At 53.4% G+C, this 22,905-nt stretch overlaps 1 protein-coding gene and 2 non-coding genes across 3 annotated transcripts; all 3 read right to left on the bottom strand.

The window, feature by feature from the left end:
• Nucleotides 1-112: 112 nt before the first annotated feature.
• Nucleotides 113-205, bottom strand: trnar-ucu (transfer RNA arginine (anticodon UCU)). The gene is made up of 2 exons: nucleotides 169-205; nucleotides 113-148 (listed from the first exon to the last, which is right to left on the bottom strand). It is a non-coding gene; the product is annotated as a tRNA-Arg (tRNA).
• Nucleotides 206-989: 784 nt separating this feature from the next.
• On the bottom strand, nucleotides 990-1,082 carry trnar-ucu (transfer RNA arginine (anticodon UCU)). Its single transcript has 2 exons — nucleotides 1,046-1,082; nucleotides 990-1,025 (listed from the first exon to the last, which is right to left on the bottom strand). It is a non-coding gene; the product is annotated as a tRNA-Arg (tRNA).
• Nucleotides 1,083-16,664: 15,582 nt separating this feature from the next.
• Nucleotides 16,665-22,133, bottom strand: LOC148841425 (single-strand selective monofunctional uracil DNA glycosylase). Its single transcript, XM_088908237.1, has 3 exons — nucleotides 21,978-22,133; nucleotides 19,672-19,971; nucleotides 16,665-17,267 (listed from the first exon to the last, which is right to left on the bottom strand). Exons 2-3 carry the CDS (start codon nucleotides 19,960-19,962, stop codon nucleotides 16,740-16,742), a joined length of 819 nt encoding a protein of 272 aa, XP_088764363.1. The 5' UTR covers nucleotides 19,963-19,971; nucleotides 21,978-22,133; the 3' UTR covers nucleotides 16,665-16,739.
• Between the last annotated feature and the right edge of the window lie 772 nt (nucleotides 22,134-22,905).

The following is a 22,905-nucleotide window of genomic DNA, read 5'->3' as shown; positions in this document are numbered from 1 at the left end:
TGTAACCTTATGCGGTCAGTGGGCTCAGTTCGGGGTTGCAGAACAGCCCTGTGTTGTAAAACCCTCGCTTGTGTTATCATCGCGAGTCCGGTATACGAAGCGGCTAAAACGACGACTCTGGTGGGACTCGAACCCACAACCTTTGAATCACCTCTCGTAGTGCTTGACTAGAAGTCCAATGCGCTATCCATTGCGCCACAGAGCCGCTGCGTTCGAGTGCTTTTTGAAACGCAGTTAATCTTGTTATCACAACAAAAAGCGTGGCTTTATAACAAAGGAAAGAGGCGTGTAGTATCGGCTTTGTTTAAATGTTTTATCTCTGACCTGCGCAGCCTGTCGGAGGCGCTCAGCAGACGCCATGATGCGCGTGTGTGTGGTTTTTTAAAAACTTGCCTGCCCGCGTGCTGCACACTGCCACCGGTGGAGCAATTCCGAATGAGCCTGCTCACGCACGCGCACGCCTTGTTCGTCCGTGTCCTCGTGGACGAGCACGTCGCGTGCAACAAGCGGTTTCCTTTTCGCTTTCTTCAACTCCGTCTAGTTTCGCGAAGTTTTTATTAAAGAAGCAAATATCAGAAAAGACAACAGACCGTGCCGTGTTGCGATTTCCCCTTTTCTTCTTAAAAAAGAGGAGATAGACATACGTCAATTCTTACTGCTGCCTCTGTAGTCTTAGTTTAATTTCAGATGTCCAAAAAACTTGCTTTGCGTTGTTCTAAAAACTTTGTAAAAGTTTTCAACGGCAATCAGCAGTTCTCCGTGACATCACATCTAGACTTTGAATGCAATTAATAAGCATTTGAATAGACTAAATCACAACTGGTACGGTTTTTTGAGCTTTTTAAGGCGTTTTACTGGTTCTAGGAGCGCTTTTATTTTAATGAAAAAAACATTAAAACCGGATTTACCGGAAAAACAAAAATGCAAACTTGATGTATTGTTTTTGTTTTTCCTTTCCTGAGATTACATCGCTTAGTAATAAAAAAATGCGACTCTGGTGGGACTCGAACCCACAACCTTTGAATCACCTCTCATAGTGCTTGACTAGAAGTCCAATGCGCTATCCATTGCGCCACAGAGCCGGCTGCGCAACAGGCGTCACTTTTGACTCTCAAATGCGCAGAGGCGGTTCTGTTCTGCTGTTGCACTTCTTAACCGGAAGTCTCTCGTGTTCGGTCAAGTGGCTTTCCGGTAGTCTTAGAAAGTTTCGTAGTTTGGGAACATCTTGCTTCACTCCATAGACGTTTAGTTTGGTGTTATATGAATATGAATCGCTCACTTTCTAAAGCAGAAGGCGGGTTATATAGCCTGTAAGGTAATATATTTGGCTAATCCTGCCTAGTCTTAGTAGCTTCTTGAGCACTACCGGTTAAATGTGTTATTTTACCAGCGTTCTAGACGTATAGTTGCGAGATAAAAATTACACCGCATTCACTCAGCGCTGAGGTGCAAATTCTACGAGCTGTTTTTTTTTTAAGTTACTGAACATATTTTATAAAACTTTAAATAGTAAAAAAAACACGAAAGACACGAGACACCGAAATTGCCGTGACCAGCGCACCGCTTTATTTGATCTAAAAAGGCTTTTGACCGAGATTGTGTCGAAACATGAACTCTACTTATGAGCGGAATCCGGGCTCGGCTGTCCAGCCAGCGTTTTGTTCTTGGTGCCGGCGAGTACAATGATGAAGCCTCGCATATCCAAAAGAAGTCAAACAAACGAATGATTATTCAGGGTGTCTGGGTGTTCAGTGGTGGTGATAAGGGTGTCAGGGTGTGCAGTGGGGGTGTTGGGGGGTGTCAGGGTGTTCAGTGGAGGTGACAAGGCTGTGAGGGTGTTGGGGGTGTCAGGGTGTGCAGTGGGGGTGCTGGGGGTGTCAGGGTGCTCAGTGGGGGTGTTGGGATGTCAGGGTGTGCAGTGGGGGTGTTGGGGGGTGTCAGGGTGTTCAGTGGAGGTGACAAGGCTGTGAGGGTGTTGGGGGTGTCAAGGTGTGCAGTGGGGGTGCTGGGGGTGTCAGGGTGCTCAGTGGGGGTGTTGGGGGTGTCAGGGTGTGCATTGGAGTGTTGGGGGTGTCAGGGTGTGCAGTGGGGGTGTTGGGGGTGTCAGGGTGCTCAGGGGGGTGTTGGGGTGTCAGGGTGCTCAGTGGGGATGTTGGGGGTGTGCAGGGGGGTGTTGGGGGTGTCAGTGTGTGCAGTGGGGGTGTCAGGGTGCTCAGGGGGGTGTTGGGGTGTCAGGGTGCTCAGTGGGGGTGTTGGGGGTGTCAGGGTGCTCAGGGGGGTGTTGGGGTGTCAGGGTGCTCAGGGGGGTGTTGGGGGGTCAGGGTGCTCAGGGGGGTGTTGGGGTGTCAGGGTGCTCAGGGGGGTGTTGGGGGGTCAGGGTGCTCAGGGGGGTGTTGGGGTGTCAGGGTGCTCAGTGGGGGTGTTGGGGGTGTCAGGGTGTGCAGTGGGGGTGTTGGGGGTGTCAGGGTGCTCAGTGGGGGTGTTGGGGTGTCAGTGTCTGTCTCTGCAGGCAGGAGTGGAGTATAGCTGTATGCCACTCAGATGGTGCTGTGGCGTCTGGTCTGTCAGTGCTATTGCTGCAGGAGGCCTCAAGTGCCCTCAGCCGTTCTTTCAGGATCGTTCCAGCTCTCCCTGTGTGATTCTCGGCAGCGTCAGTTCTGATCTCTGTGAACTGCAGAACCACAGCGAGGACAGCTTCCCCCTCGTGGCCGGTCTGGGCAGCGCGGGCTGTTTTGCAGACCGGGGCTGCTGTCTGAGTGGCGTGTGTCACAGCGTGTGATGCGTGTTTGCGGTCAGCGTGTCAGCAGGTGCTGGACGGTCAGGTGCTGGACGCAGGGGGAGCCCAGTGACTGGGTTTTTCTTCCAGTTGTTACTGGGGCTGATTTCTCCAGGTCACCCAGTTCTTTCAAGGCTACAAACTGGCCCACACAAAGCTCCAAGGCCTGTGCCATCACCTTACCTTGATGGTGAAGGTTGCATTGTCTGTGCCTTCCCCTGCTGAGAGTCAACACAGGACTTCCTCTCCCTCCCTGTGCGCCCTTGTTCTTGATGCATGCCCTCCTCTCTCTCTCTCTCTCTCACTCCCCTCCAGAGAACAGATGTTTGGGGACAGCTCACGGTCTCAGCGAAATTCTGCGAGGAAAGCAAACAGCTGCACTCAGCACTTTTGGCGGGGGGGCAGATCTGGGGGGAGAACGAGTCCTCCAGCCGAGAGAGGGAGAGAGGAAGGTGAAACAGCAAGTCGATTGCCGATTTGTTTAATTACCATCCAGCGCCAGGGTGACACCCTCTGCTGTGTGGATCTATAAGGAGTTTCGGAAGCACGAAGCTCGATCCGGGAGACGCGCACAAAACATCTGGCAGCCGTGAAGCTCTTTTCGGCGATGCTGAGGGACGCCTCCTGCGGGTTTTCAGCTTGCCCTCGGGCCTCCATGTTGACTCAGCGTGTCGCCAGCGAGGGGAGAGCGTTCACACAGACGCACACTGGTCAGCACGGACTAGGAAAGCTGTGCGTGCTGCTCTTGCCTGTGCACCCCAGCCCAGTGTTCACTGGCCACACTGGGACACTGGGCAGAGGGCCCCCGGCCCGAGTCTGCCATAGTGAACCTGTGCGGTATTGCTTCTCCCCTGCACCCCTGCTCCCATGCCGTTCCTGCACTGCTACGTGTTCTCCTGTCCATGCCTCCTGCTTCGCCAGCCTTCACTGGGCCTTACTCGAGACTGGCTTCCACTGCGCAGGGTCCGACAGGGCCAGTCCCGCTCACAGAGACGAGGCGTCGCCGCTCTGCCAGGACTCTTTCTGTTTTGGTGTCACAGGAAGCAGGGAATCAGGTGGGGGGCAGCTGTGCTGTCTATGTATCTCTGCAAGCTTGTGAAGAAAGTGGGTGTAATTGAATGACAAATAACAGCAGGCTGGGCTGCAGTAGCAGGGCTCGGTCCTGGAGCTGGACGCTCGGCCGCCCTCTGTCTGGTTCGCGCTGGTCAGTGTGCGTCTGTGGGCGCAGATCACCGTCACCTCTGTGGCCACGCGCTCCTAGATCTAAATCAGCATGAACGTATTCGTATAGGGGTCTGATCCCGGGACTCTGATCCCGCGACAGTTCAGCCGGCTGTCCTGGAGGATATTTGTAAAGCAGTCTTGCTTGCTGGACAGGCTCCGGCTCCCCTGCCACCCTGAATGGACAGAGGGATCGAGGGGGTACTAGGAGCACACGGGGCTGCAGAGAGCCAGTCCCAGAGAGCCAGGTGATTACTGGACTTCTGTAGAGCAGGGGACAGGTGTTCAATTGATCCAGCCACATCAAATATATTGATCGATGAGCCGGTCTAGAACCTGGGCTCTATGAAACACTGCGGCCCTCCAGGACTGGAGTCATGACCTTTGACCCAGCCCTGCTCCTCCAGTGTCCTGTCGCTCCCCTGCGGGACGAGTCTGTCCGCCCTTCCTCATCCTCCCTCCCACAGCAGTGTGTGTGTGTGTGTGTGTGTGTGTGTGTGTGTGTGTGTGTGTGTGGGGGGGCCTAGAGGAGTGAGTTGAGATGCATGGAAGACAAACCCAGAGCTCTCCAATGCGAAAGCAATGGTTCTCCATAGGACAGCGTGAATAGTTGAAATAAAAGGTTTCATTTTTAATTTGAACTTGCAAGTTTGTCAATCACATGCCATACACAATTAGCCACTGTGTCTTCTTCAGTCTGTCAAAATTTAGGGGGAGGTGGCAGTCAGCTCTGTTGTCCCTTAACACGAGGGCTCTGGGTTCTTCTCTAGCTTGGGGTGTCTGTCTGTGTGGAGTCTGCATGTTCTCCTGAGGGGTATGTGGCATTTCCACCAGGCACTCAGGTTACAGACTCACAAAGTCGCAGAGGTGGGAAATAGACCCATGTGTTTGCAATTGTCATGACAACGGTTTCTTTAATGATTTTCCTAGTCATTTTCCATATCTCGCCACCGGTGGTTACATCACTGCATCCTCCATCTTCACTTGTCCAAAGTGCCCCTTGCACCCCGACTCCCACCTCCTTTGGCCCAGGAAACGTTACCATGACGATGAGTTCCCAGGCGTGTGGGGTAGTGTGGGCGGACCCCTGTCCCCTTCTCTTTGAGCCATGGCCTACAATAAGAGCCCGCTTACATGAACTCAACTCACCAGTACCTCACAGCGCCCCCCCACCGCCCCTCCAGAATCCTCACTCATCGCAGTCATGTGACCCAGCCCCCGCGGAACACCCACACTCCCCCTGCCCCCCGCCCGACCTGGAGCTCCGGAACATTCCCAGGCACCAAGAGGATTGTGGGTAGTTTCATCTCGGCTCCCCAGTGCAGGTGCTTCAGCCCCTCTCTGCACAAACTCCCTGCCTCCCCCTCTCTCCTGTCTGCTTGTCCACCTGTCTCTTCATTCCCTCTCCTCTCTCCTGTCCCCTCACCTCCTCTCTGTTTCTATCCCTCTCTTTATTCTCTCTTGTCCCCTCACCACCTCTCTCCAGTCTCTTCATTCCCTCCCCTCTCTCCTGTCCCCTCACCTCCTCTGTCTGTTCCTCTCTTTATTCTCTCCTGTCTCCTCACCTCCTCTCTGTGTCTGTCCCTCTTTATTCTCTCCTGTCTCCTCACCTCCTCTCTCTCTCTGTTCCTCTCTTTATTCTCTCCTGTCTCCTCACCTCCTCTCTCTCTCTGTTCCTCTCTTTATTCTCTCCTGTCTCCTCACCTCCTCTCTCTCTGTGTCTGTCCCTCTCTTTATTCCCTCCCGTCTCCTCACCTTCTCCATCTCTCTGCGCTGAGTAACCCCCGTCCCCCGTCCCCTTCACACACACGCTCACTCCCTCTGGCGGTCTGGGGGGGTCAAGTCACTGGCAAGGTCACTGGCAGGTCACTCTCACTGACTCCCGTGTGGTACCGGCAGCTGGCCAATCAGCTCCAACACAACCCCACTCACCCCCACCCCGGCAGCCCCCTCCCACCGCCACGGCTGGGGTGTCACATGACCCGAAAGAGCCGTCAGCGAGCTGCGTGATTGATGAGGCTTTTAGTACCTGTTTAGAATAAAGCTGTCCGCAGCACAGTCTAATTACCCCACTCCCTGGTGACGGCTCCAGAGCATAATTGCTTTGTGTTTGCTGGCCTGGTTGAGCCCAGGGAACGAGGGGTTAGTGCTGGTGGGGGGAGCTGATTGCAGGGTCGTTATTCCTGTAACGGCGATAATTACTGTGCGGCTGGGTGTGAGAGACTCCTGTCTGAGTCCAAACCCTGCGAGGTTCAGTCTGTCTTCGATTTCAGGGGCTCGTCCCAGAGTGAAATCTTCCGGTTTCTTCCCCCCCCCCCCGTCTGCCTTTGCTTCTGCGCCCTGTCCTGTATTTGGAGGGGTTTAGGGGCTCGCAGCCGTATGGAGATAACCCCAGAAGACCAGACTGAGGGGGTCTTGTGGCCCCCCCCACCACTCTCCCCGTCACCTCTCACCCCCCAAGGCAAATGGCTCACCTGCCGGAGCACACCAGGTTCCTGCAGGGCCCGTGCTTGCAAAGAACCACCATGTCCCTCGTTTTTTATTCCACTCCAAATCCTTTCTTATGTCATGTACCCAAGTAGAGATGCAACTGGCCACAATTACCATCTTCTCCAGATCTAGAACAAGTGACACATTTAAAACAGGCTCCAGCCCATCAGGCCAGGAGTCTGCAGTGTTTAAGAGGACACTTGTCCTGATCCAGGCGTTCGGAGCTCAGCTGCACTGCCCAAGGACCAGGGCTCCAAGAGCTTTGGAGTCTGTAGATCATGTATCCCATGAGCACCCAGCTGTCACTCAAACCCCGGACAACCCCCTCCCCCCTGGCCCGCGCTGGCATCAGGCAGGGCTCGTGCTCCACACGCTCTGTCCTGCCTAGAGGAAGTCCAGATGCAGGAACTTCAGGATCTCGGCTGCCGAGCAGGCCTGCAGTCTGATCATCGATTTCAGACTCCGTCTCCTTCATTTACCACAGATGGGATGTAGACCTGGGAGGCATGATAACGCAGTGGTCAGCACTGCTGCCTTGCAGTGCTGGAGCCCTGGGTTCAGTTCTAGACTGGGGGGTGCTGTCTGTGTGGAGTCTGCATGTTCTCCCCATGTTCGTGTGGGTTTCTTCCAGGTGCTCCAGTTTCCTCCCACCGTCCAGAGGCTTACTGGTGGGTTAATTTGCTTTTGGGAAAACTGACCCCGGTGTGAATGACTGTGTGTGCCCTGCGATGGACTGGCGTCCTGTCCAGGGTGTATCCTGCCTTGCGCCTGTTGCTTGCTGGGTACCCCCCCCCCCAACAGGAAGAAGCAGTTTGAAAAAGGATGGATGGCTGGGACATCAAGTTCACGGGTGGAAAAAGAAAAAAGCAAACGCTTAATCGACGTGGCTGTAACGAGTCTTACTTGCAGCCGCCCTACCGCAGCTCCCTGGCCGCCGTGCCGCGGAGGGAGGGAGGGAGGGCACGAGAGCGTCCGGATGTTAGTTTACGGGCAGGTGTCATCACGCGGCGCGTTCGCACATAACTCAGGCCTGCTGCGCTACTGTGGCATCATAAATAACCTCCTCGACGCGAGATAATGTCTGCTTAATGTTTAGTCAATAAACCCCACTGTCACTTTTATATATATATAAATATACACACGCACACAGGCCGCCCAGATTGATGGGTTCTGCGAGCCTTTTACATCACAGCCTGATGGGGAACACAAGGACTTCCGAAGAAGGAGAGGGACCGCGTGGCATCAGGTGTTCAGAGCAGATAGCGGACACAATGGGCGCCATCCATTCTTAGCCATTATCTGCTGAAGAGCAGAGGCGTTCGGCGTCCTGGAATGACAGAGCGACACTTTTTCTCCCTCCGGCTCCCCTGTGACGCACGAAGGACAGGCTGCCAGTTACAGGTCAGGGGTGTGTGTGTGTGCGTGCTCCCTCTTGTGCTGGGTGTTGTGCTTCCCTGCTGCATGTTGCGACGCATGGACAACACTCCCGGTTTGTAATAAAGCAGGATTCCCTCTCTTTAACTTGTCTTGTCGTCGCCATTTTAATGAAGCAACCCGGTGGGCTTTTAGAAATCCCACTTTTTCCAGAGCGAGAATTTGCTTGCTACCACGGAAGAGGGAAAAAAAAACAATGTTTTCTTCTTCCCGGAGTTCAGCTGACAGCTGGGGGACCCGGATTCATCACCGGTCCCCCTCTCCCCATTGCACAGTGAAGACATGCGTCGGGGCGTGGTGTTCCGCTGCGCAAGGGATCCTGGGAGGAGGAAAGGAGAGAAGGAGAAGCGAGGTCCTGAGCTCGGGGTGGGGGGGGTGGCAGGAAGAGGAAATGAGAACAGGGCACTGGAGTCCAGCCGAGCATTGGGAATGCAGCAGATGACTCTCACAGGGTAATGAAGACCGAAATGCTGAGAAATTAAGAGAGACATTACCTGGACCATCAATAAATAAAACACTAATTAAAAAAAGCAATTAGCACTGCGCACATGGGAAGAGCACAGGCGCCCAGCACGCGGGGGTATGCGCACGGGGGTTGTCCGCGGACAATCCGCTCAGGATCTGGGGGGGGGGGGGGGCAGGGCGGCCTGGGGCTGGGGTACACCTCCTCCAGAAAGGGAGAGACGTTTGCACGCACCCCTGCAGACCGGGGCCCCCAGCAGCGCGGGCCAGGCGGGGGAAGGAGGGGAGGTCTCTGCCGCGCTGAGCTGGTGCCGCGGGCTGCTCTCCGCGCCTGTCGCCGGTGTCGGTGACGCCCCTGGGGGATAATAAAGACTGATGACACTGCAGCCCAGCCTGCTGGAGAACCGCCTGTAAGATCTTTTATTTCCTGACACCACCACCCCCCAACTAACACTACCTCCAGCCCCCCCCCCCCCCCCCACCTCCACCAACTCTAATTCTGGTTTAATAACCGCAGACCCCATACATCATGGTATTGACGTGACTGACAAACAGCACGGCACACTAACTCCCTGCCTTTTACACGCGCCACTCAGGGGGGTCACCTGGAGGTCAGGGAGTCAATAATTGCACCTTCTCCCAGCTGTCAATGCAGAGCTGACGACCTGCCTGTGACCCCCACATCCCTCCCCACTACCGCCACCCTGGCTTCCACCTGGGCACTGGGCACAGGCCTCACCACCGGCCACAGCTGCCGCCACGCACACACAGGACTCCAGCTCAGCACGTCGGCTAACACACCGCACGGATCTCATTTTCCTACCTCTTCCCCGCTGAAGAAAGTTTCTGTTACCTCCTGCACAATTCAGAAAAGAAACTGAAGAAGTCTTGTGGAGCATTGCTGCCTGGCCGTGCTGTGGCCCTGGGTTGAATCCCTGAGGTGCTGTCTGTGTGGAGTTTGCATGTTCTCCCCATATTTGCGTGGGTTTCCTTCAGGAGCTCACGGTCTAAAAGTGTACTGGTAGGTTAACTGGCTTTTGGGGAAACTGGCCCTGGTGTTAGTGTGTGTGTCCTTTGAAAGATTGGTGTCCCGTCAACGGTGTCTCCTGCCTTGAGGACAGGCTACAGCCCACCTTGACCTTTAATACAAACATACAAACTCCACCCAGACAGCACCCCAGATCTGGAATCGAACTCAGGCAGCAATGCTAACAAATGCCCCACAATGCCGCCCACAGCAATACATCAGAACTAAAATTATCCTATAACTCCGTTCACACATCCCTTCTGCACTCAGCAGTTGACTGTTCTCTTTATAAATGTCTCTGTTCGTTTTCAATGTGGCTTTACCCCCACTGAGGCCCAGACCACTCCTGACGCAAGACACAAGAATGAATTGGAGAACCAAAACCACTGACCGCAAAATAATATAGTGTTGCTTGAAAATCCACTGCTGTTCTGATAGGTTTGGGCACCTTATTCTCAGACGCGCAGAGTTCCATCTGACACTGCAAGTTGCAAAATAACACTGTGCGAGACGTGAGTGCAGGGGGGGTTGGTATATCGTTCAGCCTCTCTCTCTGGCCTCTGGGAGAGTGGACAGCTGGACAGGAAACGCCAGGGTCTGGCAGTGACCTCAGCCGGGGTGAGAGGTCACCTGCCCTTGGCCTCTCAGGAACTCTCCCATGTCTCCTTGGCCGACCAGCTCTTTTCCATCCTCCACAAGCAACGAGAAAACTGTTTCCTCTATCTTCTCATCTGCATTTCAGACCTAGAACAGGAGGCACTTCTTTGCACAAAGGATGGTGGGAGTAGGGAACAAACTGTCCAGCCATACAGTTGAAGATGATAACCTGGTTTCTTTCAAGAAACAGCTGGGAAAGACCGTCCAGACAAATAGAGTCATTACACACATTACACAAAGGGTTGTGGGAGTATGTAACAATCTATCTAGCTGTGTTGTTTAAGCCAATATCCTGGCTCAATTAAGTATTACCCACATAACGGACTGGAAGGGCCAAACAGCCTTCTCTTTCCTGGAACCTCCCTTATGTTCTAGTAAAAGGAAATCAGTATTTTTGATGCTTTACTCTGCTAGAAAAGAAACACACGGTATGTGTGAGAGTCTGTTCAGAGGAACTTTTCCAACAGGCAGAGACAGTTTGTAGGAGATCTGTGAAGGGAGGGTCTTATTCAGAGATCCCTGAAGGGGCTACACAAGCAACAATAATATTTTTACAAGTCAGCTAGCCTCAACCCTCATTGAAGTGTAGCCCCTCTTAGGAGACACACAGCAACCATTCTGCACCAGCAGCCCTGATTGGGAGACACACAGCAGCCATCCTGCACTGGCGGGTCCACCTGGGAGACACACAGCAGGCAGTCTGCACCAGCAGCCCCACCTGGGAGACACTCAGCAGCCATTTTGCACTGGCAGGTCCACCTGGGAGACACACAGCAGCCAGTCTGCACCAGCAGCCCTGATTGGGAGACACACAGCAGCCATCCTGCACTGGCAGGTCCACCTAGGAGACACACAGCAGCCAGTCTGCACCAGCAGCCCCACCTGGGAGACACACAGCAGCCATTCTGCACTGGCAGGTCCACCTGGGAGACACACAGCAGCCAGTCTGCACCAGCAGCCCTGATTGGGAGACACACAGCAGCCAACCTGCACTGGCAGGTCCACCTGGGAGACACACAGCAGCCAGTCTGCACCAGCAGCCCCACCTGGGAGACACACAGCAGCCAGTCTGCACCAGCAGCCCCACTGTGTCCAGGCAAAGCCCTTCTGAGATCTGAGACATCAAGTTACGAGGCAGCAATGCTGCTGTCAATCATTGGAGATTACAGGATCCAAAAGAGCCAAGAATGGGAGGAACACTCTGCCAGGTGCAGAATTTCCTCATGATCCAGCTCTCTGAAGACATCATTAATCTTAACACCATGCTAAAACATCTGCCAACCACACTCTCAAATGGCTAAATGAATCACTTTCAAAAACACATCCACCCTGTTTTTATATCAGTGTGGCTGGTTTTACTGCCTTTCTTGAGCTGTGCCACACTTTTATGCCATTTAAACGTTTTTTGCCCCTTTTAGATATTTTGCCTTGACAATAGTATTAATGTCTATTTATTCAGTGTGGTTACTGAGGTTCAGAAAGTGTTTTTTTCTTTTGTCTTTTCTTTTGTTTTGACAATAATATTAATGTTAATTTATTCAGCGCAGTTACTGAGCTTTTAAAATACAGCTGTTCAGCTTTTCCTGCAGTTGGTTTTTGGCACTGGTGGCAATTAAGAAACTGGCAGAAGATTTATTGCTGCCCTAACTTGATTAACTCTAATTAAAGCCAGAGTGAAAAACTGACCTTTTCTTTTCCCTTAGTTATTTTTTGCGGATTTCTAAAACGGAACCACGGAGGAACCTCCATGCAGCTCTTCCTCACAGATCCCAGCACACAGCCACTGCCAGGGGCAGCAGACACCGACTGGGCTCATGTGAGGGCGACTGTGCAACGGTATTTAACACACATAGAGCACCCCGGGGCCAATGAAGCCTGCCCATCTCTATCTGAGCTGGGAGGCTCGGGGGCCTCTCTAGCCTCGACACTGGGGCCAATGAGCCACAGCGCCCAGCCCCCGAGCCCATCACTGTGTGGCTGGAGGCAGCCGAACCACATCCCTAACAATTAAATCGCACTTCTTCCTGTCTGTCAAGCAGCTTTCCAGGCAGGACGAGGCTGACACCTCCCCGTATGGGCATCACCTGACCCTCCTGTCTGAAACAGACCGACTTTCACACTGCAGATCCTAGAACAGGTTGCCGCCCTGCGACTCCCAGCAGGCAGCCCACCGCAGCCCACTGCAGCTCAGCAGGTGTGAGCCTGGCCAGTACCTGGATGGGAGACCTCCTGGGAAAAACTAAGGTTGCTTCTGAAAAGTGGGGCCAGCAGGGGGTGCTCACCCTGCAGTCCATGTGGGTTCTAATGGCCCAGTATAGTGATGGGGACACTGTACTGTAAAAAGGTGCCATCCTTTGGATGAGACGTAAAACTGAGGTCCTGACTTTCTGTGGTCATTAAAAATCCCAGGGTGTTTCTCAAAAAGAGTAGGGTGTTACTCTAGCGTCCTGGCTAAATTTGGCCTTTACCGATCATGCCCTCCTAGTAATCCCCTTTTGTGACTTGTTCTGTTCTCCTCCCCACTGATAGCTCATGTGTGGTGAGCATACTGGCACACTGTAGCTGCTGTTGCATCATCCAGGTTGGGTTACACATCTGTGCTGGTAGAAGGGAGTCCCCATTACCTTATTGAGCTACTGAACACACTGTAACCCAGCACACTGACACTGAGCTGCTGGACACACTGTAACCCAGCAAACTGATACTGAGCTACTGAACACTGTAACCCAGCACACTGATACTGAGCTACTGAACGCACTGTATCCCAGCACACTGACACTGTGCTATTGGACACACTGTAACCCAGCACACTGATACTAAGCTACTGGACACACTGTGACCCAGCACACTGATACCGAGCTACTGGACACACTGTGACCCAGCACACTGATACTGAGCTACTAAACACACTATGACCCTGCTCTCCAGCAGGGAACACTGAACACACTGTGACCCAGCACACTGATACCGAGCTACTGGACACACTGTGACCCAGCACACTGATACTGAGCTACTGTACACTGATCCTGAGCTACTAGACACACTGTGACCCAGTGCATTGATACTGAGCTACTAAATACACTATGACCCTGCTCTCCAGCAGGGAACACTGAACACACTGTGACCCTGAGCACTAGCACTGAGGCACTGAACATTCTGCAGCTCTGAATTTAGCACTGAGACACCGATCACACCGTGACCCTGAGCACCAAGACACTCAACACACTGCAGCCTTGCTCTCTAGCACTGATATACTGAACACACTACGACACTCAACACACTGCAGCCCTGCTCTCTAGCACTGAAACACTGAACACATGGCAATCCTACATTCTAGCACTGGTACACTGAACACACTGCAGCCCTGCTCTCTAGCACTGAAACACTGAACACACTGCAGCCCTGCTCTCTAGCACTGATATACTGAACACACTGCAGCCCTGCTCTCTAGCACCGAGACACTGAACACATGGCAATCCTACATTCTAGCACTGAGACACTGAACACACTGCAGCCCTGCTCTCTAGCACTGATACACTGAACACACTGCAACACTAAACACACTGCAGCCCTGCTCTCTAGCACTGATATACTGAACACACTGCAGCCCTGCTCTCTAGCACCGAGACACTGAACACATGGCAATCCTACATTCTAGCACTGAGACACTGAACACACTGCAGCCCTGCTCTCTAGCACTGATACACTGAACACACTGCAACACTGAACACACTGCAGCCCTGCTCTCTAGCACTGATACACTGAACACACTGCAGCCCTGCTCTCTAGCACTGATACACTGAACACACTGCAGCCCAGCTCTCTAGCACTGATACACTGAACACACTGCAGCCCTGCTCTCTAGCACCGAGACACTGAACACACCCTTGCTACCCGCTCCTGCCTTTCTGTTCGTCCTCTCCCTCCTTTCCCCGTGACACCCCAGCAGCAGTGGCGGGGTCTCCCACACTGCGCCGCTCCAGAGAGAAAGTCACCATCGTCCCTCCTCACCTTGACGGCAGCGCAATCTGCAAGGGGGGGGGGGGTAGCAAAGCTGCAGCCCCGCGCCCTGGCCCACCCCCCCCCAGCAAGGATCATTGAGCTAATTAATAACGCGGCACAGAGAGGGATGGCAGTCATTAGCAAGCTGCTGCTGTCTTTCTTCCTACAAGGCAGAGACGTGGTGGAGGCGGGGGGGTCCAGCGCGTGAGGAGAAAACAGCATCACGCTTCCTCCGGCGCTCACAGGCTTAACCCCTGCCACTGCCGTGGCAAAATCGGCAGCCACCGTGCCCCCGCCTACCCACAGAGAACACAAACACAGGCGGGACACCAGCCAGCGCAGGGTCAGCCAGGCGGCCCTGCAGGGGCCCGGGCCGTGAAGCCAAGAGGGCCGAAGCCCAGGGCCAGTGAGGTCACTCGATAGGGCCACTGTGAGCCACCAGTCCATCCAGTTCCGAATTGGCTGTTGGGGTGTTGGGGGACAGGAAGGTGGGGGGTCATGCACCCCTGATCTACACACAGCTGTAGCCTCGAAAAAACCCTGCTCCCTCCTTTCAAACACAGCACCCCGCCTCTACTCAGCATCACCACACCCACCCGCCATCGTCACTGCGGGTCCGCCCACCCAGAATTCAGGGTGGCGCCGGATCACCGGATCACCGGACCTGGGCCGTGCTGCTGGTCCACTGTGGCACACAGCTGGCGGAGGACCATGGGGGGGGGGCAGGGCGGGGCAGGGATCAGCCCGCTGGATTCCTGGAGTCGCAGCTCACGGTGGACTCCTGCCAGCTTCACCGGTGCAGCTGGCCATTCCACAACGGGACAGGGAAGGGGGGGGGGGGGGAAAGCCAAGGCATGCCCAGCTCCAAAAAATAACAAAACAGCTCGCCTCCGCGCTATTCATTTCTCTCAAGCTTATTTATTACAGACGTGATCACAACCATTCTGTCATCGGCGACACGGCTGGAGAACAAACACACACAAACTCGAAAGCTTATTTCTCTGCTGTGTAGTGCTGCCTGGTTTCTGGGTGCTGGAGACGGGAGGGATGGCGTCATCCGGGGGCCCGACAGGACGCGAACCCCGATTTATCCGCGCGTCTGCGTCCGGGGAAGAGCTCGGTAGCCCTGCGCGCCAAGTGTGCAATCCATCTTCAGTATTGACCCCTTCTAGACTGGGAGAGCACTTAGCGCCGTAACGCGCTGTAATAGCTGAGCCTTCCCTAATGAAAGGAAACAATTAACACAGTAAACAAACACTCTGATCACGCAGGGCAGGGAGGGCGGCTGTGGGGGGGGGGTTGTCTCTGGTGTCCTCATCCTTTCAGCGTTGCCGAGAGTGACAGGAGCAAACAGACTGCGGAGAAGAGGGTGGAGGGGGGGGGGGGCTAAGAGAAAGTCGATGCGTCCCCAGCGCTTGTGTCGGATGACTGTTGGCGCGCCCGTTTGCAGATGTCCAGGGAGAGATAATGGGAGACCCTGCAGCATCGGGTCAGCGGGCAGTTGGGGCTGTCTGGAGTCTGGCGTGCTTCAGTTTTACCAGAGAAATACAACAACTGGAAAAATAAATAAATAAACAACCCTTAGAACTAGTGTTCTTTTGCTTTTGGGATCCAGATTGGGATAAGCAGCTGGAAACCCCTCCCTGCCTGTCCGCCTGGCTGGGCAGCAGTGTGGAGCAGAGGTAACTGGGAGGCTGTGGGTTCGAATCCCAAGTGACACACTGCCATCATCCCCTCGAGCAAAGGGAAGGGCACTTCCCTCGAACTGCCCCAGTGAAATACCCAGCTGTGCAAATGGGTGCAAAACTCACCGACTTCATCATGTTACCGAATTTATAAATGCTCGAGGAGCCGGTGATGTGGCAGGTCAGGACGACACCGAAAATACGGCAACGTCCTTCGTCTCACCTCTCTCTCAGCCAGGGACAGACAGAGGTGGATTTCCAAGTCTAAACTAAACTGGACTTTGGACCTGGACCTGGACAATAAACACGGGTCGTTCCTCCAGGAACACAGGAGCTGGCTGTCCACACACCCCCCCCACCGATTCGACAGGTGTCCATGAGAATGAAATCCGGATCAACGTACTGGTATCCGTGACGGGACCTTCGCTCCACGCTGCAGCACTCCTGGTCCGTGTGGCTTATTCCCAGCCTCCTGCACAGAGCTCTGGATTGAGCGTCAGCACTCACCGGGTCCCGGGGTGTTTTAAATGTGCTACTGCACCGGCAGAGGTGAGGTTCGAGTAATATTACAGCACAACACCCCTGAGCCACCGCATCGCTTCCAGTCTGTGGCAACCACTCGCTGCACGGTTTCGCTCTGGCCACTGGCCTGAAGAAAGCACCGGCAACCTCTTACACGTTGAAGGAACAAATAACTGTGGCTAAAAAGCCTAATATAAAACCAAGTGCTGAAGTCAAGCACCAAAATCGGCAGTCTGGCATGATGTATAACTGTCTCACTGAGCGCAGTCTCATGTTCCTGACCGCTTCCGATCGCAGCGGACTCACATGCAGTCTTATCCAGCTCCTGGTCCGGACCGTTAATCAGAGCCTTCCGTACGAACCTGAGACACCTGTGAAACCCGGAACAGGGATCAGACTGCTGAGCAACAGGAGTCTCCTCCCCCCCTCCCCCCCAGCGCCGCAGTCTGAGAGGCGCCGCCAGTCAGGGAGCGAGCAGCGCCAGTATGCCCAGCTCCTCCAGCCGCGCCCGGGCGATGCCCTCCCAGCCCTTGTTGGCGAGGGGGTTCCGGGGCGAGGGGTGCATGAGCCCCTCCACGCGCACCTCCATCCCGGCGGCGCCCAGCGCCCGGCGCGCCCGCTGCTCCGCCAGCCGGCCCACGCCCACCACGGTGGAGACGCCCAGGGCGCGCACGGCCTGGCACAGCCCCTCGTCGCACAGCCGCAGCAGGGGGTCCCTCTGGGCCGCGGGCAGCTCGGGGGGCGTCAGGTTCTTGCCCGACGGGCTGAGGAAGACCAGCGGGCACAGGTTGTGCACGAAGCAGCGCCGGAAGAAGGCGGCCGGGGCGCCGCACTGCCGGCGGAAGAAGCCCCAGAAGCGGGCGCCGCTCACCTCGCTCTGCGGCGTGTCCAGCCCGCGGATCGGCCGCTTCGGGTGCTCCTCGGCCGGGCGGCCCACCCTCCCGCTGATCCCCAGCCAATCGCGCACCACCGCCACCTCGCCGAAGGGCACCTGCAGGGAGCCGGAAGGAGACGGTCGATTGCGGTCGCGACAACAAGTTGGCGAGCCCTTTGGAACGACCTGGGTTCCTGCATTGATCGCTCATGGAAATGTGGTCTGATCTTCAACTGGGTCACAATAACAGACAAACACAACCTGCGTAAACTAATCACACACAAACAGTTGTACTTCTTCTTGTCAGTACTGAACACATCGTTTAAATGTTCACAGTGCAGGCTGGAAAAAGTACGTGAACCTCCAGGCTAACGACTTCTCCTAATTGGAGTCGGGTGTTGCAATCAATGAGATGAGACTGGAGGTGTGGGCTGGAGGTGCCCTGCCCTGTGAAAAAGGCACACTGACAGAGTCTGCTCTTCTCAAGAAAGAGCTGTTCATGTGAACCCGATCAAAAGAAATATCAGAGGACCTTAGAAGAAGAATTGTAGAGATGCATAAAGCTGGAAAAGGCTACAAAAGCATTTCTAAAGGCCTGGGTGTTCATCAATCCACAGTAAGACAAATTGTCTACAAATGGCGGAAATTTAAGAAAATATAATAAATATAAGAAAAACACTGAACAAGAATGGTGTTAATGGAAGGACACCATGGAGGAAACCACTGCTCTCCAAAAAAACATTGCTGCACGTCTCAAGTTCGCAAGGGACCACCTGGATATTTCACAACGCTTCCGGGACAATGTTCTGTGGACGGATGAAACAAAAGTTGAACCCTATGGCAGAAACGCAGAACGCTATGACTGGAGGAAAAAAAGCCCTGCACACCAACACCAAAACCTCATCCCAGCCGTGAAGCATGGTGGAGGAGTGAGCATCATGGTTTGGGGCTGCGTTGCTGCCTCAGGGCCTGGACAGCTTGCTATCATAGAGGGAACAATGAATTCAAAACTGTATCGGTAAATTTTAGAGGGAGAATGTCAGGGTAGCAGTCCGTCACCTGAAGCTTAATAGAAGTTGGGTGATGCAACACGGCAATGACCCGGAACACAGGAGTAAGTCAACAACAGAATGGCTTAAACAGAAGAAAATGTGTGCTCTGGAATGGCCAAGTCGGAGTCCAGACCTCAACCCAATTGAGATGCTGTCTCATGACCTGAAGAGAGCTGTTCACGCAAGCAATCCCAGAAATATCAATGAACTGAAACAGTTGTGTAAGGAGGAATGGTCTAAAATTCCTCCTAACCGTTGTGCACGTCTCATCAGCAGCTACAGGAAACCTTTGGTGGAGCTTATTGCTGCTAAAGGAGGTTCTAGCAGTTACTAAATACAAGGGTTCACATACTTTTCCCAGCCTGGACTGTGAATGTTTAAACGATGTGTTCAGTGCTGACAAGAAGTACAATTGCTTGTGTGTCATTAGTTTAAGCAGACTGTGTTTGTCTGTTATTGTGACTTAGTTGAAGATCAGACCACATTTTTACGAGTCATTAACGCAGAAATCCAGCTCATTCCAAAGGGTTTACAAACTTTTTCTTGCAACCGTACATGAACGGCGACGCACATTATCCTAGTCTTTCCGGAGCTCTCCGCTGCGCCTTTCTCAAGAGCGTCCCCTCTGTACTTCCTGTGACCGCGACGGAGACGGCCGCCGGGGGGACGCTCGCCGCTGCAGAGCCCACCCTGCCCCCGCTCGCAGCTCTGCTGTCGCCCTGCTGCCTCAGCGGGGCACGGCCAGCTTGCGGACGCGGCTTTCTGAGCAGGAATGCCCATCTGGACCCAATTCAAGGCGTGGATAGGCCTCGCCGTGCCAGTGGACTGTACAGGTGGGCATTACGCACAGGCTCTCCTGCCACACAGACAAGCGTGCTGCCAAGCCCGACTGGGGGCCTGCCCGCGGTGACTAAACCGTGATGGAACTGAGCAAACGCATCACCTCCTGCATTATTAATTGCGTTGCTAATTGCCAGAGCCTGCTGCTCTAATCGGTGTTAAAAGCCGCCGAACACTTTGCCTAACAGACTTGGAACACCTCCCCCCTGCCCCCCCCCACGCCCTCTCACCCCCTTCCTGCCTTCAACCCATGCACACTCCTGTAGACACCCCCGACAACCCCCCCCCCCAGCTCTCTCCCACCAAACAGCACAGCCTCACCTGCGCTCATCGACAGAGCTGCCACTCAGCCTGCAGATGAATGCCGCGCTCGGGGAGGAACTAAAGACCTCTTATTGACTTGTTTACTTTGCTGATCGGTTGACCTTTGAACCCCGCGGATAGGGGTGAGAAAGGGCATGTCTGTGTGTGTCTGTGTGCGCGGCTCTGCAAAAGTCATCCAAAGAAGGAACGGAAAAAACTACAAGCGCGAGCGAGACTCGGAGAGCCAGGAAAGATCAAACGGTAAAGGAAGGGCACGCAAGATCAAGGTGACCAGGCACATGGCGGCACCAGGTGCGCCCTCTCACCCCGGTCTGTGCCATGCCGAAGGGCCCCGGGTTCATGCCCAGGAAGAGGACGTCCTGCCCGTCGTGGCAGTAGGTGTTGACGTAGCAGCTGTGCGTCTCCCAGGCGTACTCCAGCGGGTTGTAGACATAGCGCACTGGCTCGCCGAACGCCAGCCCGCGCAGCCGGGCGCAGAGCTCCAGCTCCGCCCGCAGGAGCCGCGAGGCCGCGGTGGTGCCTTCGAACAGCCCGGCCGCGGCCGGGGGCAGTGCGAGGCTGACTGCCTGGTCGCCCCTGTCCCCCGCATCCTGCATCGCGACAGCCTGGAAACCACAAACACAGCGACAACACGTTAATGACAGTTCTGCAGAGGTGCATTGTGGGAACATCAGAAAACAAGCTAAGACTCTGGAATCTGATTGGCTACCATATTGCTGTAATTAAATCACCAATGATACCACTCTCTAGCTGGAACCCCCTGACCTTAAGGCCAGAGAGATGCACCTTTAAGTTAAAGACAGCATAACAGTAGGAGGAGGAGGGATGTTAATGTGAAAAAGACAGTTTTGGACAGAAAAGAAAAATAAGCACCTGTTTACACAAAGAGTTGTGGGTGCCAGAAACAACTGTATTTTCTGTACATCTGCTGTAGGAGATGGGTTTCTTTATTCAAGAATATGTTTGTATGAATTATAACCCAGATAAAATGCTAGATGCCCTCCTGTGATTTACAACCTTTTTTATTTTACACAGCAGGGGTCTTTCACCTTGTCCCTGAAGGCCCCTAACCATTAAGCTTTATAGGTCATCCTAAATCACATTTACGTAATTGATCAATTGAGCAAGTAATTTCCCCAATTAAGGAGGCTCTGGTCATTGAGGACTGAAGGGTGTTTGGATGTTTGTTCCAAATGGCCTGTGAATTACTTAATTTAACACATCCCCTGCTCAACTGATCACAATTAAATTGTTCCAAGTCGTTAGAAAAGGATGATTTAATGGTGACCATTACAAAACCTGTTGGAGTGGGAGCCTGCTGGACTGAGGCTGGAGACCCCCTGTTATAAAACAGGAAGAAAACTGAAAAGCCCAGGCAAGGCTCACAGGAGTCTTTTTAAGCCCTTACAACCAAAACACACACTAACTCCCTTAAAACTAAATATGTGCCTGTTACGTTGTATCACTGGGAGGTTGTACAGCTCTTGCAGCCCTTAGAATGAGAACAGGCAGTTCCAGTACTCGGCAACATGGTGGCACAGTGGTTAGCATTGCTGCCTTACGGCACCAGGATCCTGGGCTCAATTCCTGGGATGCTGTCTGTGTGGAGTTTACATGTTCTCCCGGTGTTTATATGGATTTCCACCCACAGTCCAAAGACAAACTGGTAAGTTAACTGGATTCTAGGAAAAATAGCTCATCTGTGTATGCCCTGTGACAGACTGCCATCCAGGATGTATCCCACTGAGCAACCATGACACCTACTAGGGAAACGACATTTAAAAAAAAATACAAGAGACGTTCGACCGTTTTCATTTTACAGACCTATGGGAGAGGAAGGAGGAAAGGTAAATGAGTGAATTATGAGAGGGGGCAATGAGAGGAGAAATAAAAATGATAAAAGAGAAAGCTTGTATGTTACAGGTATTGTCTAGTTTTGTTTTGTTTTGTTTTTAAATCCTTCTCCAACGATCATATGCTTAAATAGAAATGCACAGCTATTCCACATAGTACCTGGTAATTTAAACTGAAAAATAACTGCAGGTCCCCTGTACAAGGTACACATTTTAAACAGCACTGTACTGATCTAAGCAGGGGGGGCTGTCCTGGTTTTGGGGGTTTAGGAGGGGAGACCTCCCTATCGGCCAGCTACCGCACTGTTACCCGCATCCGGGTATCCCGCCATTCTCTGGGCGCCTTAGGAACACAACGTGCTTAATTTCCATAGAATCGTCCCTTACAGGCTCTAGACGGGGCAGAGATAAAAGGTACTTAATCTGGAAACTGTTTTTTTTTTTAGTTTGGGAAAATTCAGGGGCCAAAACACTTCTTATGGAATAGTTTATGATGATCGTCACAGAGCATTCGTAGCTGCTCAGGATATCCACTTCTGAAGGCTCACCGAAACCGAAACCGGAAACCACAATTCTTTCTACACGGTTCTCACTGCGTCCAAAAACCAGCTTTTCAACACTCAGACTGTAAAACGAAATAAACTTTCGCTATGATGATGGGTCTAGAGGGCATTTCATATAGGTGCAACCATGATATTGTCCGGATATGATCCCCTCTGCCCAACTACAAGCATGCAAACGCAAAAAATACAGGATACCTTTTTTCTAGTGCACCTAGAATAGATCTGTATCAACCCCAGTCCGAACCTGACGGTTTTCTTATTTATCTGTCTTCGAATTCAAAGTGAAGTCACTCCCCCGGCTCAGGTTGTAAGCTGTATTTCACGCTGCTATTTTCCTTTAACAATCTGAACTCCAGCTTTCCGGCAACAAACGCTAAAACGCAATATCCGCTTTCTGGGATTTGTAGTTCTAATATAACAAACTACAAGTCCCCAAACCCTTGTGTTTCTACGAATTCATGGAAAGCATGTTCCAGAAAACGTAATTAACAAAAATGTATGCACAAGTATATCATTTCATATTTAATGTATATTAATCATTAATTATTCCACAGCAATGGGATTCTGTGTATCATGCATCAGAAAAATCAATATATTGTAACGCTTACGGCCGTCAGGTACTGTGTAAGAGCCGGCGTACCAGAGCAGGTGACGTCACCGCCCTTCCCTATGATAGCAGGACTACAGCTACTGGGCTGGAAAGAGAGATCTCTCTTTAGCTCACGGGGTTGGGTCGCTGCAGAGAGACGCGGAAGTCCCGGGTTCGAGCCCCGGACGGTGTGGGGCCGACCTGATGCGGCAAGGGCGCCCGCCGGAGCCCCCGTTGCGTTACATTGGTGTCAGAAGCGGGGTGGGATAGCCCTTCGCCGGGGACGGCGATTTAAGCGGGGGAGAGTGTAACGCTTACGGCCGTCAGGTACTGTGTAAGAGCCGGCGTACCAGAGCAGGTGACGTCACCGCCCTTCCCTATGATAGCAGGACTACAGCTACTGGGCTGGAAAGAGAGATCTCTCTTTAGCTCACGGGGTTGGGTCGCTGCAGAGAGACGCGGAAGTCCCGGGTTCGAGCCTCAGTCGGGATGGGGCCGACCAGATGCGGCAAGGGCGCCCGCCGGAGCCCCCGT

This window comes from Atractosteus spatula, chromosome 1, assembly GCF_055471065.1.
Source record: "Atractosteus spatula isolate fAtrSpa1 chromosome 1, fAtrSpa1.hap1, whole genome shotgun sequence".
NCBI classification, from domain to species: Eukaryota; Metazoa; Chordata; class Actinopteri; order Semionotiformes; family Lepisosteidae; genus Atractosteus; species Atractosteus spatula.
This window is presented reverse-complemented; position numbering and strand designations above follow the sequence as displayed.